The sequence below is a fragment of the Capsicum annuum genome, chromosome 1 (genome assembly GCF_002878395.1).
Source record: "Capsicum annuum cultivar UCD-10X-F1 chromosome 1, UCD10Xv1.1, whole genome shotgun sequence".
Lineage (NCBI taxonomy): Eukaryota > Viridiplantae > Streptophyta > Magnoliopsida > Solanales > Solanaceae > Capsicum > Capsicum annuum.
The window spans coordinates 7,457,767-7,472,635 of NC_061111.1; the positions used below are offsets into that span (position 1 = coordinate 7,457,767).

Consider the following 14,869-nt stretch of genomic DNA (forward strand, 5'->3'; position numbering starts at 1 on the left):
CATTAGAATTTGTTGAAAGGAGGAGACATTTTTTGACTTAAATTTAATGTTAGGGGTATTTTTGATCCAAATAGGTGGATGAAAGGGTATTTTTGAACCATTAGAGGAAGAAAGGCATTTTTGAGCCATTTCTACTACATTAAAGGTATTTTTGAACCAAATAAATAGATGGAAGAGTATTTTTGAGCCTAAAGGTGGAAGAAGGGTAATTGTGTACCATTTTCAATAGTTGAAGGGTATATTAGACCCTTTTCCGTATTAATTATAAGAATTGGTAGGAAATTATTAATGTATATATAAGTTCAGAGGTAGAGTTAAGAGTATAATTTATGAGTTCGACCGCACTTATTTTAGTAATTACTCTAGTTTAAATTTTATATGTAAATATTAGTTTAAATTATGATGTAAATATAAATTATAAAATTCTAAAATTATATTTTAATCAAATTTATACGATATGCTAACCCTCCCCCCTCCCCCCTCCCCCCAAAAAAATTATATTTTTTAATAATTTATTTTTAAAAAATGTTTTAAAACCCTTTTCTTACTCTGCCTTTGTTACCCTATTCGTTCCCATTATTTTTTATTAAAAATATAAAAATACTTTTAAAAAATATTTTTTTACTTATATAGCGAACACAAGAATAGAAGTAAGAGATAATTTATTTTCCTAGAAAATATTTTCCTCCATACCGACCACACCCTAAAAAAAATATTTTTCGAAGTCAAAAATTATTTTTTTAAAATATATTTTCTAATTTTTAACTAAACACTAAAATATATTTCTAAAAAAAAATTCATTCACCAACCAAACACTAAAAAATATTTTTCAAAAATTACTTTGAAATTTACTGTTTTTACATATCACTTAAATTTGTTCATTCTCTTTGGCAAGTTATACATAAAAAATTATAGCTTTTGTTCATAATAATCCACGTGCATGCATGCCCTTGACACTCTGATATAAATCAAAATTGTTATTTTGAATTGGTGATTTAAACGTAAAGAGCAATGAGCCAAGCCATTCACCATATATATATATATATATTGAAAACTTACTTAAATTTGACAAGTGATTAGAAATGGGCATGAAAAGAAAGAACTCCTCGAAATTAAATACATCCTCATTTATTAATCATCATGATGATGGAGAAATTAAACAAAGTTGAATCCAAGCCATTAATTAGTTTGTTGTTCTAAGGGCTCATAGGGCTATGTGGATCATTTAGAGAAGCTATAGCATTTTCAATCCTCAACTTCAAAATATCTCTCTCTTCCTCCTCAGCCTGAAAAATAGAAATCAAAGTAATTGCAGATATTAAGTACTCTACTTAGCTAATATAAATTATTGAACTTTTCACATTAATAGAAAGGTATAATAAGAAATTATTATATATTTTACAAGTACACATCAACAACTTTAGGAATCCATCTAATTTTATTGGAAGGTCTCTATGGTAAGTAAATCAAGGCAATGTTTCAAAATGATAATTAATACCCATAAACGAATTAGAAACCAGCTTTACGCATATTGTACCACATGCTCCATTGGTTATACCTAGCTTTGGAACAATAAAGGCAAATAGACAATCTTGGTATCTCAAGTTAAAGATTTTCAATCATGTTACTTGTTAGGCAATCTTTATGATTAGACTTGAAAGATCATATGAAAAACAAAATTAATCTACTCTAAAAATGATATTGAAACTTGCACGCGATCTAATACTATATGATTAGACTTAAAAGACTGTTTGTTCGAAATAATTATAAGAAATAATAGAATAAATATATATATATATATATATGTTATGATTAGACTTAAAAGATCATTTGTTCGAAATAATTGTAAAAAATAATAGAATAAATATATGTATGTGTTAACATCATCTGATCAGACAGCTCATCTAATTTCTTCTGCAATAATTTGAACTATTAACGTTGAATAAATATAATTATAAAAGGAACCGTAAAATAATTCAAAATTCTGTAGAAAAATTATAAAAGGATATTGTATGATATTAGTACTCAAAAGGTCATCATATCTTTTTAATCTTGTTGACCATCATACAATTATTGTATGATAATTGCGTAAAAAGTCATACGAGTAAAGAAATTTCCGGTGGATTTTACTGCTACTCATTGACAATAAAATAATGCCACCTTACCCCATATTAATGTACTGCACTGCCCACATAATCCAATTTTATGTATTTTATTTCAAGTGGACCATAAAATATTATTTTCTTAATATGGCCCTAAATTATCAGAGGCCCCACATTCTTGACAAAAAAATAAATAAAATACTCCATCTCATTTTTTGTATTGTTATTTTCCTTTTTCATTTTTTGTATTGTTATTTTCTTTTTGATTTAAAAAGGAAGGATTTATGGTGTAATAATAATAAAATGCAAGGAAAAAAATGGAGTTTGAAAGTTGACTGAGGAAAACGAGTTATTCTACTTGGACTGGTCTTTGGTCATAATATGAAGAAAGTCCTAATGTGTTTGAGTGCTGACCAATTCAAAACTTCAATAGTCTTCACTCATCTACAAATCTACTCCATCTCGGGTTCGAATTCTGAATATAAAGTCATCTTTGTTAGAAGAAATTTGATCGAAGCCTTGAGTATAAAATTCTCTTTGTCAGAAGGTCTTGGATTCGAGTCTTGAGTATAGTATCGTCTTTGTCAAGAGATTTTGAGTTTGAGTATATAAAATCATCTTTGTCAAGAGGTTTTCAATATAGAATCATCTTTGTCAAAATATTTCTAGTTCGAGTCTTGAGTATAGAATAGTCTTTGTCAGGAGGTCTCGAATTTGAGTCTTGAGTATAGAATCATCTTTGTCAGGAGTGTTTTGATTTTTGATGTGGGATTTAGCTCTCCTAGGGATCGTTTGATAAAGTGTATAAGATCAATGCAAAATATAATGTATTGGTAATGTTTGTATTACTTAATTAGTTATGCATGTATTATTTCTTATATATTGTTTGGTTTGATGTATAAGAAATAATACATCTTAAAAGGAAATATTTGTTTACAAAAATACCCTTCTTTGATTTTGTACATTTTTTTGCAACAAATTTTTTTTGTCATCTCAAATATAATTAGTATTGTTAAACTAGTATATAGAGGTTTCAAATTAATTGCAAGAACTTCGTCTTTGCACATGAAACGGATTAATATAGTCGAAACAAAAATAAAATATATACGTAAAATTAAGAAATAGTCTCAATTTTTTTTTAATCTTTTTAAAGACCCTCGAAGCAGAGCAAAAATATGTTACAATTATTTAAATCAATTATTCATTGTTGTAGATTAAAATTGTGGGAAAAAAATTGTAAAATATTTTGAAAAAATTCACTATTGCAAATTAAAATGATGGGAAAAGGAATGGTGAGATATTTTGAGAGGAAAATTGAGGGGTATTAATATCATTTAATAAGTTAATGCATGTATTAAAGACTTTGTATTACTAATACATAAAAAATAGATGATATTAATAATGCACACCTTAATACACAATAGAGTGTATAACTAATGATTGACTAAAAATTGTATCAAATAAGGTATTCATAATGCACATTAATTAATACATGTATTATTTTTGTCAATACACTCTACCAAACAACCCCTAACGATGCTTATCTAGAGGTTTTAGGTTCTAATTTGGAGTAAGGAGTTGCCTTTGTTAGAGAGTGTCTTGCTTTTTGATATCCAGTAGTTACATTTCACTTTTTTCACTTTTATTTCTCTCACAAAATTTCAAAAACAAATTCAATTTATCAAATAAAACAGTCAAAAAAAAAAAAAAAAAAAGGAGAAAGAGATTTTGTTACCTCAATGAAAGCTATCTTGAGAATCCTCCCAGAGAAAGCAGTGATATTTGCACTAATTATTTTGGCATTCAAAGATTCAAAGACCTCACAAACTTTTATCATTGTGTCTCTTCTTTTGCTGCATGTGAGGCTCACCACCATTGTTTTCTCTCTCATCGAAGATACCTTCAACTGCAATCCCTCCCACCCACCCATTAAAAAAAAAAAAAAAGGAAGATAAGTAACATTTCTTTTTGAGATATTATTAAAAGGAAAATGAGTAAAAATATTCTTTAGTTGGAGTATTAGTTACCTCAAGTACATCAACAGGGGAAGAGGATGGTGATGATCTTGTAGTTGATCCTGAAGAATCATAGTCAAACTGCTGCTCAAGTCTTTTTGATCTTTTTGGCTTTAAATCAAAGCTCCCATCTTGATCAAATTCAACATCGTTATTCTTCTTTGACCTTCCAGATTCAAGCACTGATATCTCTGCTCGAATTCTCCTCTCTTGCTCGTGCAAATCTTGAATATGATCAATTGCATCTTTGATTATTGAGGCTTTATCCATCTGGAAAGTCGCAATAATTGATTTAAAATGACAATAATGAAAGCAAATTATTTTTCCGTTTATATCTAAAATGAGTATTTGTGGTTGAATGGGTGACCTTGCTTATGTTTGGGACCACAGCTCTAAGTGCAAAGAGCCTCTCATTGAGCTTCCTCCTCCTGTTCCTTTCTGACACAATGTTCTTCGATGACTGTGCCCCATCCGGCGAGCTTGAGTCATAGTATGACGAGATTGCCTCATCGAAGCAGCTGCAACCAATAAATAAATAGAGAAAAATACGAACAATTCATACTTATATACTCCATGCTAAACTAAAAAGAGCATCAGTTAAAGTTTACCTATCGAATTCTTCCGATGGTAAGAACATGGCTGTTTCCCAATAATTGTTGTAGTCTTCACTGATGTTCTCCATCTTCTTTGGAAGAGCACAAGGAGACAAGTTATGCTTTAAAAAAAGGGCACTGGGGAGAGTAGGTAACTAGGTATACATATATAGAGAGAGAGATGAGAAAGAAAAAAGAGCACGTGTGCTTTTCTATTCATCGTTGATGGAAAGCTCTTATTTATTCCTGGCGTTCACATAGTGAGAGAGAGAGAGAGAGAGACAAGTTAAAGAGAGTGGTGGGTCGCATGGTGGACCATCGTAGAGACGGTGACAGTTTAACAAACATGGGTGGCGCGTAATTAACAGTTTTCTTTTGACCTACCTAGTTGCAGAGTGAATGATATATGTGTGTAGGACTGACATAAAATATCAAAATCGAATGGAGAAATTTGGTATTTGGTACAGAGTTGCAAACCCCATGCTGTCTACCCAGATGACAACTGATTCCATTTAAGAAAATTTAGCAGCAAAGAGCCAAGATCGCCATGGAGCTTGTTGATCATCATAACCATGTATGAATTGAATAAATACAAGGAACTTACTTTAAGGAAGTAGCTAAACTTTACTCCTTCCATTCACTTCTACTTGTCACATTTCACTTCTCAAAACTCAATTTGACTAATGTTCGTTGCTAAATTGAATTAGATTAATCCAATACTTCAAAATGAAAATTTAAATACGTTGCAATTCTTCTCATTGTTATGTGTGTTAGTAGCTATAGTCCTAGCTTTATTTCAATGTGTTAGTATCATTGTTGTACTCCCTCCGTTTCATAATAAATGCATTGTTGGACTTTGGCACACATTTTAAGAAAAAGAATCAAAGACATAAATTTAACATAATTTTCCATTTTTACCCTTGTTCAAAGTAAAGAATCATATATATTTTATTCTTTTTCAATTGATGGTCTCTTGGTTGTCAAATCCTCAAGGGTAAATTTGAAAAAAAAATTCAATGATTCACTTATTTTGGAACACCAAAAATACTCCAACAATTCATTTATTATGAAACGGAGGGAGTATTACTTGGTGAGATTGTTTATGATATTGTTGGTGTGGTAATTTCTATTGTATCTTGTCCTTTTACTAGTCAGTCCTTGAGTCTTTTTAGCTTCCTTATCTATACTCAGAAGGTTTAAGCCATTGTATTAACGTACATTTGGATGTTCTGTTTGGGCCAGAGACAAGTAGTGGAGGTAAATGGTGATGGATTTTCTGTAACTTAGAGTTAAACGTTAATAAATGGCTCTGATAAAAGCTGCAGCCAATCTCACTTTCTTTGTATTCCGCTTCCTTTTTTGTTTTCCCTAATTTGTTTTTAGATATCTTATTTTGTTTAAATACCATATAGTTTATGTGGTTGAATCATATTTTTAATCATCATTCTGTTAAAGCAATAGAAGCAGAGGTAAAACTCTTACCACATTGTCCTGGTCTCTTGGGTTGGTTTTTCTATGTATCCAGTGACTCTGGATGGTTGTTAAGTCTTTTGTTTTGTTACTGAATTGAAAATGTTGTTGCTTATGCATTTTCTTTTGTAAACTACTTGTAAAGCTTTCAGATGTTGACGATACAGATACCTTTTTAATATACTTGGTATCAATTCTTTCTTCTTAATGTTCCGAGTTATATGTGGTACGTTTGTTTACCTTGCAAAAGTTTTACTATTCATTTCCGCTTTTAATGTTCTCTTTTTTCAGCATTTTCCTTCCAATTGATCTCATGAACTAGTTAGTGTTGCATTTTCTTCTTCTTCTGATTGTTGAGATTCATTCAGAAAAATATGTGATTGTTGTTACAAACGACAGCTGTAGCAGCTATAATCGTAGAACATTTATTATACCAAGCTTGCGTACTAGGAACTCTTAGGTAGCCGCTTTGTCAATTTATCTGCCAGCTGGTTGTTGGTGATCAAGCCATCTTGAATCTTCTGTCTAATAAAGTGATGTGCAACTGGAAGTGCAGCTTTGAATCTCACTGTATACAAATCACTGGATTAATCATTTCATGCAGTCTGCATCACACAACACTATTAATGTATTTGACACTGCAATACTTAGTAAAATCCTAGTGCTGCTTCTCTATTTACATATCTCATCACCCTTGTGTTGCATTCCAGTGGGATCTCTTGGATTGCTGCAAAAATTGACCAGTCTACATACAAGACCAGGATTTTGTTATGACATTTGTGGCTAATATAGTGACATCTGGTCACTTCATACCTTTACATTTTTTAATAGTTTGCAAATGTTTCTTCTTCTTTCCTTCTGGTTTCTTATGTTAGTTAGTGCTTCATTGCCTTTTCAGGTATCTGATTCGTAAACCTTGTACTCCAAGACTATAGATAGATTGCCCTATCCGCATAAAAGGAAGTGAGGAATTGTTGTACAAGCTGTTTTCAGTTAAGGTATACCTTCTTATTTTGTAAGTTTTACGTCTTAAAGAACTGGGAGTTAGTGCGTTTCCTGCTGTTTTTTACTGTGAATGAGATGATAGAAGTTAAGAGCCAATTAGAGAGATGAGCTTTAATGTTGGCTTTCATCTTAGCACAATTGAATTGTATTTAAGGACAATTTAAGTTCAATTTAGAATTACCTCTGCAACCCGTGAAATGTGCTGTATTTGCTGGAAGTGACACATTCATTTGACATGCTTTGGATGTCCCGTGTACGGGAACTGCTATCTGAATCACCTTTTGCTGTTTCAAATGTCTATCAACTTTGTGTCTTCATGCTGTTAGGGTTCTTATTATTTCAAAGGGTAGCTTTGTATGATGTGATTATTCACTTGTGCTGAATTGTCATTTGCTGCCTCAAATCTTCAGAAATAGAATGGGTTCACTTTATAATCTAACATATGGGAGCTTGTTCAGGCTTGGGCTGAAAGAGTAAGGAAATGTGTGTCTGAGACTTCTGCTAGAGTTGAGGCAGATATTCTCAAGGAGGTGATCTGTTTGTCTTTGCTTAATTGCTTTCAATGATGCTGGCTACCGTTTTGGTATTATTTGTTTTGTGCTTATTCTATTGCTTTTTTGGGTTTACAGAGTTTAAGTCTTCAAGTGAAACTTCCTATATTTAATTAGACAAGTTGAATGGTGTCAATCTCAGTGGTAGGAGATGTTGAAAGGGTCTCTCAGTGTCAAGGTTGTTCCTACCTTGTCATGAATTGGAAAGTGTTGATGGAAGTAGAACATTGCATAAATGATACACTTTATGTTGTACAGGAACTTGAATCGATTCTCAACAGATGAGATGGTTTTGCAGTTAATATTTCAGAGTTTGAATTTCTGAGACTATCATAAAGATACTCTATCTTGGATAGGACGTGCTAATAATATTCTATTGTGCATCAGCGAAAGGGGGGATCAAGAAACTGTAGCTCATGAGTTAACTTGCATTCAAAAGGATGCATCATTGCTTAGAGTTAAAGGTTTGGAAATCTCAGTCGATCTTTTGTATACCAGTTGTGATCTAATGCAAACATTTATAAAATTATCATGTTTCTGACATAGTTGAGGAGCTTCCTTGTGCGGATATTGAGCTAAAGAAGACTCGCTGTAGGGTAAAAGCTCTGAAGGTAACTAGAGTGATCATTCTTTTCCTATCACTTCCTATGGATCATTGAGTTACATTTTTGACATTCTTATCTTCTCCTATTCCTCTTTTCCCTTTTTCTTTCTTGGCTATTCGATTCTTTATGGTTCATGACAGTTTTGACATCTAATCGCTTACACTATCATTCACTGCGATATTTTGGTCTTGTAAATCTCTAGTTCCATCCTCTATCTGAATTTTCTGAAATTCTCCTTTCATGCAGCTTTGACTCACAATCTCTAGTTCCACACAAAATTCTTCTCTCGAAGCCCCGGAGTAATTGGTTTTGCTGGATTCATGTGGCCAGCACCAATAGCAAACACATCAGCACAAAGTTCCTTTTCATCGAGGATGGGCCGACCCTCACGGTTGGATTGATCAGCTATAGTCATAATGACAGTGATTGTTGTTATCTATCATTCTGCCATAATCTCGTATATTATTAATGTGTGCCACTATAAATATGCTCCAACACAAAACACTGAAAAACTTATGCATTCTCATTGTTTATGTTGCAGATCATTATGCCAAGATTGGGTTGGAAGTGATTACTGGCTTTATCATCCATACCATCATTCGCAACACTTTTTTTTGTTTGTATTTACAGTTGAATCTCCAAGATATCTGTGTGCCATAGTTGTGATGAATAAGACACCTTCCTCCTGGAAGTTTCTCTTCTCATCTTTACTGTTGATTTTCTGTATACTTCAACATAGGTGGCCGATAGTTTAGATGATGTGAGAGGTGGTTACAAGGCTGGGGTTGTCCAGCACTTGTTTTTCTTTCTTGCTATGTACATTAGCCCTTGGTAAGTAAATCTGTTTTGTTACCAGTAAACCAATTCCTTACCAGTAACAAAATTCCTTGTTTCGTTAATGGCATTGTCTGGAATGCCAGGAGGAAATGTGGACACGGGTGAGAAGTGGCTTGGCAATGCTAGTATGCTGCAGAGTACAGATGTTAAAGGAGTTACCCGTGCCAAAGGGCGATGTCTTAGAAAGAGCCATGGAGTCAACATAATCCAGCAACTTCAAGAGAAGAATTTTGTGCAGAGACCTTCAGTCCAACAAGATGTGGACACTGTTAGAGATAGAGCACAACCACAATCAATGGGTGGGAACACACATAATTCCTCCCTGGAGCAAGAGGTGCAAGTTCCGATAACTGGGTACTTCAAAAACTTTTCAAGGCTAAAACTATCTCGTGGAAGCTGGTTACTCCTTCCAAGATATGCAACAGCTTAAATAGAAGAGTGAAGCAGAACGTTGTTGTATGCAGTGAAGCAAATGCTATGATATGGATGAACTCCTCAGAGGAAGTGAGATGGGTTGTAGCAAATTGTCCAAGTCCAAAAGCTAAGTTGCTTCGAATGAGTTTAGCTGCTACCGTATACTTTACATGCAGGAACTAAACTTCAGAATTTTTCAATTTAAAACTAGAAGACCTGAAGATATCGCTACACAAATTGTTCAGGAAGTGCATTGTAGAGTATAGATGCCCAAGCTAGCTAACAGGTTGATGCAGTTGAATTTTTATCCTTAGTACTGCAACATTTCTGTATACTGCAGCATGGGTGAGGTAATAGGTGGCTACAAGGCTGGGATTGTCCAACACTTGTTTTTTCTTTTTTGCTCTGTACATTGGCCCTTGGTAAATGAATCTGTTTTGTTACCAAAAAATCAATTCCTTTTCTGGTGATATGCTTTTTTTTTTTGCTTGGGCTGCAACTACTCGAATGGTAATGGATAGTGCTTGTTTACAGAAAAAAGAAGAATTATTTCAAACAGAGCTATTAAAGCTTAGTAACATTGATAAACAACAATTTCAAACTGTTACATAAGTAAGATAATTCAAAGTACAATGAAATAAAACAAGCAGCGTGCGAGGAAAGTACAAAGTGAACTTCAAACGACTCTCCTTGGAAAATTATTATTCTTGGTGTTAGAGGGCAATACTTTGGTAGATATCAGACTCCTAACAACATGATTTTTGGAAATACATGATATATATATATATATATATATATATATCTTTCAACAAAAAGTTCAAAAACTTCATCCGTTCAGGTGAAGTATATCATGTATCTGGCTTGTTGGTTTACCTTGGCGCTTAATGAATTTGGTAGTCTAATGCCAAATCTTAATACAAGGTTTCAAGTATATTCAATAAAATTGATTTTTGTGTGCATTATGTGTATCTTGTGTGTCACACGTGCATCTCGTGTGACGTATGTGCATTTTGTGCAACTTACATGCATCTTATGTGCACTTCGTGCGTGATACGTGCGTTCCGTTGTTAACTAGTAAAATAATATAGAAAAAATGAGGCCCCCAAAAAGTTGGGGATTGTATGATTGAATTAATTATGCTTATACATAATATAATATCAAATAAAGTGTAAAACTAGTGCTACATAAGCTGAAAATATATCAAACAAGATATTGATAATATGCAAAATTAATGCATGTTTTATTTTTTTCTAATACATTATATTCTACACCAAACAACCCCTAAATATATGAGAAAAGGAACGAAAAATTCAATAGGACTATTTACTTGGTTGGTGCTATGCTAAATCCGTGGATGAAATATAATACTATGTGCCACTTTAGTACTATTATTTATGCTAACTTAGAAATAAATACTAACAATGATTCTGAATAAGTACAAGCTGATTTGTGGACGGCTATGGGTGATGCGAATGAATACATAGAAAAATTATATAATCACTATGCTGATTTAGTTTATTTTGTCGTACCTACAAATATCACTCCAACTGTCGCTCCTCATCCTCCCGAGGAGCCATCATCTTCTAAAAGGCAGTCACATAATCGTTTTCCTGATTCCTTTTATGATTTACCTTGTTGGAACAGTGTTGATGAGAGAGCTTACACATCAACTTATCGGGAAGAGCTTAAATATTATCTTTGGTCGCCGCCAGAGGATCACAAACGACGGATCAACACGTTGAATTGGTGGAGGAGTAATGAAACACAATATCCTGTGCTTTCAAGATTAGCTAGAGATATCTTGAATGTTCCAATGTCAACCATTGCATCAGAGAGTGCTTTTAGTCAGGGACGACAGCAACTTGAAGACAGCCGACACTCATTAGGAAACAATGCAATGAATGTTCTAGTTTGCCTCAGAGATTGGATTAGAGTGGAAATAAGAAATCAAGGAATGGAATCGGAGCCGAACGACGAGCAGAAACTTGAAGAAATTATGTCTTCACGGGAGAACTCAGCAGAATCAAGTCCAATGCATGGTTTTTCTCCCGTTGGCTTTGACTATCCTATGCAAGTTTCCGTTAATATTAACATGAATGAGTTGGAAAAAATGATGCATAATTTGTAGATTTTTCATTCATGTAAATTATAAATTTTTGATCATTTCGCAATCAAAAAAATTTAACATTCATTCACTCCTTAGTCCTTACTTTGTAATTTTTTTCATTTAATGATTTAAATTGAATTTCTAGTTTAAATTAATAACTTGATTTTAATATATTATTAATTTACTATCAAGTATTATTAATTTATTATATTAAGTAGCATATGTTTTGTATATTTGTGTATATATTTTCTATAGATGTGTATATTTAATGTATACATGTGTATATGATTTATAAATTGTATATCTATTGTAGTATATATATATATACATATATGTTTTATTTAAAGTAGTACATATATATTGAATGGTGCGTATATATGTGTATATATCATCTATAGACATATATATTTAACGTATGCATGTGTATATGTTTAATAAATTAGTATATAACTATATATATATATATATATATATATATATATATATATATATATATATATATATATATATATATTGTACTATATGTTTTTGTCACGCCTCAAATCCTATTGGGGCGGACTGGCACCCGTAACCGAGGAGGCCCGGGAGAACCAGCTCATAACCTTATACTTCCCATGCATACCTCTATTACAACCCGAAATTCGAACAACATCATGTCGCATATAGAAGGAAATAATCACCTGTATAAGCTCGAGCACACATATATATGTATATACAATACTTGGCCGTTGGAGTCATCACGTCTATTAACAAAACATCACCTTGACTGTACATTAGGTCTACAAAGCCTCTAGACAATACACAGAGTTTAACTAAGGTCGGGACACACCCCGCCATATAACTAACTTCTATACAATACCAAAAGTGACTGGATATGACACGAAAAACCACGAAGCAAACTGGAGCTCACCAAAAGCAGCTGGATATCCTGGCTCCTACTTGTGCGGTGTATGAGCTGAGGTACCTGTGCCTGCAGCATGAAATGCAGGTCCCCCGTGAGGGACGTCAGTACGAAATATGTACTGAGTATGTAAAGCTGTAGATAATCACATATGATATAGGAGCTCAATAGAAATCAGAAACAAGTGAATAAATCGTAATAGGAGTGGACCACACTTACTAGAACTTGTGACAACCTGTACATTGTATTTATTCAATCACTTTACCTTCGTTCTTATCATCTTTGTAATCATTACTGTATTGTACTGTGACCATTAGGCTGCCTTCAGTACATATCAACTGGGATCGACCCATGATAGGCTTATGCCCCTGGGATACCACCCATAAACACATAAATAGGGATCGATCCATGATAGGCTTATGCCCCTGGGATACCACCCGATAAGAGAGAACTTCCATCACTTAGTTCAATTAATCTTTGAGATTGTTATTTCGGTCGCCACCGCTTTTTTGATACTTTGAAATAATGATACATCAATAAGAGACATATAAATAGACCATCAATGCAAACAATGAAGTAAGAACTCATTGGCATATCAATGAAGTGTTTTGGAGTCATCAATGCCATAACAATGAAGTAGGAACTTATTGGTATATCAATGAAACGTTTTGGAGTCATTAATAGCACATGGATCTTGTTTGAGTAACCGGATACCTTCTGACATTCATTAGTGCAATAAACATGTAAGATTTGGAAAACAAGTAAGTATTGGAATGTCTTGACATCTTGTAAGGTGGAAACAAGTTCATTGGTAATGTAGGACATCATACAAAACCATTATGGACCACATGTTACTGAATAACTTTGGAAACTTTCTTAATAGAACAATTGTTCACTTTCATGCCAAAGATATGGTATAGAGTATGCTTTACATACCTGACTGTCAACCTTCAATACTAGTCCCAAATGGACTTCCCATCTTTTCGGATTACTTATCTACAATGAACATATATAGCAATCTAGTATTAGCGACCAAACGTCACAATTCAATTATTTGAATTCATCAAACTAGTGGTTAAGTAGTAAGCCTTAATTACACCATAAAGGGTGTCACTTTAACCCTCTTATACTCCAATTACATTCACATGTCATGCATATTCATACAACATCCTCCAATATCAAGTTTGAATTCATTTATCCTTCCAACCAATCCATTAAACCAAATTGAGCCATAGACATAAATAATCATCAATTCAATAGTATATCACCATATCCACCTTCCATAACTCAATTACCATATCCACCTTCCACAATTCAATACAACCAAACCATGCAAAATAGCCCATAACCCTATTTTCATCACCTTTCAATAACAACCAATACATATAATCCTCTATCACACATATACATATTGAAAAGAACAAAGGCAAACAATATTCATACCTTGGAATTCACCTCTTGATTATGCAATCCTATTTGCACAAATAATAGGTGCCGTTCGAAGCTCTCGAGATGACAAACCCAGTTATCGGATTACTTTGGAATTTCTACGGTTGAATCAAAAGTAATTTAAAGGTCAAATTTGGCTAGGGTTTGTTCTTTCTCAATGATTGATAATGAAAATGAATTTTTGAACTCATATACATGTATATATACACATATTCCCGTCCATAATATAATAGGAAATGACCAAAATGCCTTTAAAATTTAAATAATGTCAAATCTGTCCTTTAGTGGACTGTTTTGATAAGTTAAAGTAGATCGACCATAACTCTTTGCTCCGATATCGGATTTGGGTGAAATTGGTATCGTTGGAAGGATAATTCAAAGGGCTTTCATTTCATATAAATTAGGCCACCCAATTCGTCATGTACAAGGAGTTATGGTCATTTGAAGTTGACCCTAAAAATCTGTTTTGATAGGCTGAAGTAAAACGAGTATAACTCCTTACTCAGACGTTGGATTTGGATGAAACCAATTGCATTGGAAAGAAGACTCAAAGATATTTCTTTTTATAGGTCGCATCTCTCCCAGTTCATTATATTAAGGGAGTTATGATCGTTTGAAGTTAATCCAAAAATTCGGCTGGCCTCAGTAGTTTGTGTGCAGGAAATTTTCCTGCACATTTACTATTCCCAAATATCCCGACCACCATTTTATAGTTTCGAACGTGCTCGATTATATCCGAAACCTATCCGTTTTTTGAAATCTTTATATCGTTGGAAAGCTTATTCAATAACCTTCGCATGGAACCATCGACGGGTAAATT

The 14,869-nt window shown here is 33.2% G+C and overlaps 1 protein-coding gene and 1 long non-coding RNA gene across 10 annotated transcripts; one reads left to right on the forward strand and one right to left on the reverse strand.

Moving 5' to 3' along the window:
* Window positions 1–1,108: 1,108 nt before the first annotated feature.
* Window positions 1,109–4,862, reverse strand: LOC107866711 (transcription factor bHLH35-like). Its single transcript, XM_047415327.1, has 5 exons — window positions 4,726–4,862; window positions 4,485–4,635; window positions 4,130–4,387; window positions 3,838–4,008; window positions 1,109–1,286 (listed from the first exon to the last, which is right to left on the reverse strand). The coding sequence occupies exons 1-5, from the start codon at window positions 4,797–4,799 to the stop codon at window positions 1,197–1,199; spliced, it is 744 nt and encodes a 247-aa protein (XP_047271283.1). The 5' UTR covers window positions 4,800–4,862; the 3' UTR covers window positions 1,109–1,196.
* Window positions 4,863–5,126: 264 nt separating this feature from the next.
* Window positions 5,127–10,062, forward strand: LOC107866768. Of its 9 annotated transcripts, none has more exons than XR_007057708.1 (7): window positions 5,162–7,178; window positions 7,644–7,914; window positions 7,995–8,033; window positions 8,124–8,200; window positions 8,283–8,347; window positions 8,588–9,172; window positions 9,262–10,062. It is a non-coding gene; the product is annotated as an uncharacterized LOC107866768 (long non-coding RNA). The 9 variants fall into 9 exon arrangements; XR_001673017.2 differs by having other exon boundaries at window positions 7,644–7,715; window positions 7,815–7,914; window positions 7,995–8,200; XR_001673016.2 differs by lacking the exon at window positions 7,995–8,033 and having other exon boundaries at window positions 5,127–7,178; window positions 7,644–7,715.
* The last annotated feature ends 4,807 nt before the right edge of the window (window positions 10,063–14,869 follow it).

Bases quoted from the DNA above. Each gene is read 5' to 3' on its own strand.
- LOC107866711 (XM_047415327.1), bottom strand. From the start codon at position 4,799: ATGGAGAACATCAGTGAAGACTACAACAATTATTGGGAAACAGCCATG. The intron at 4,388-4,484 runs GTCACCCATTCA...GCGACTTTCCAG, and splicing joins TGGTCCCAAACATAAGCAAG to ATGGATAAAGCCTCAATAAT. The intron at 1,287-3,837 runs GTAACAAAATCT...TCTATTTTTCAG, and splicing joins TCAAGATAGCTTTCATTGAG to GCTGAGGAGGAAGAGAGAGA.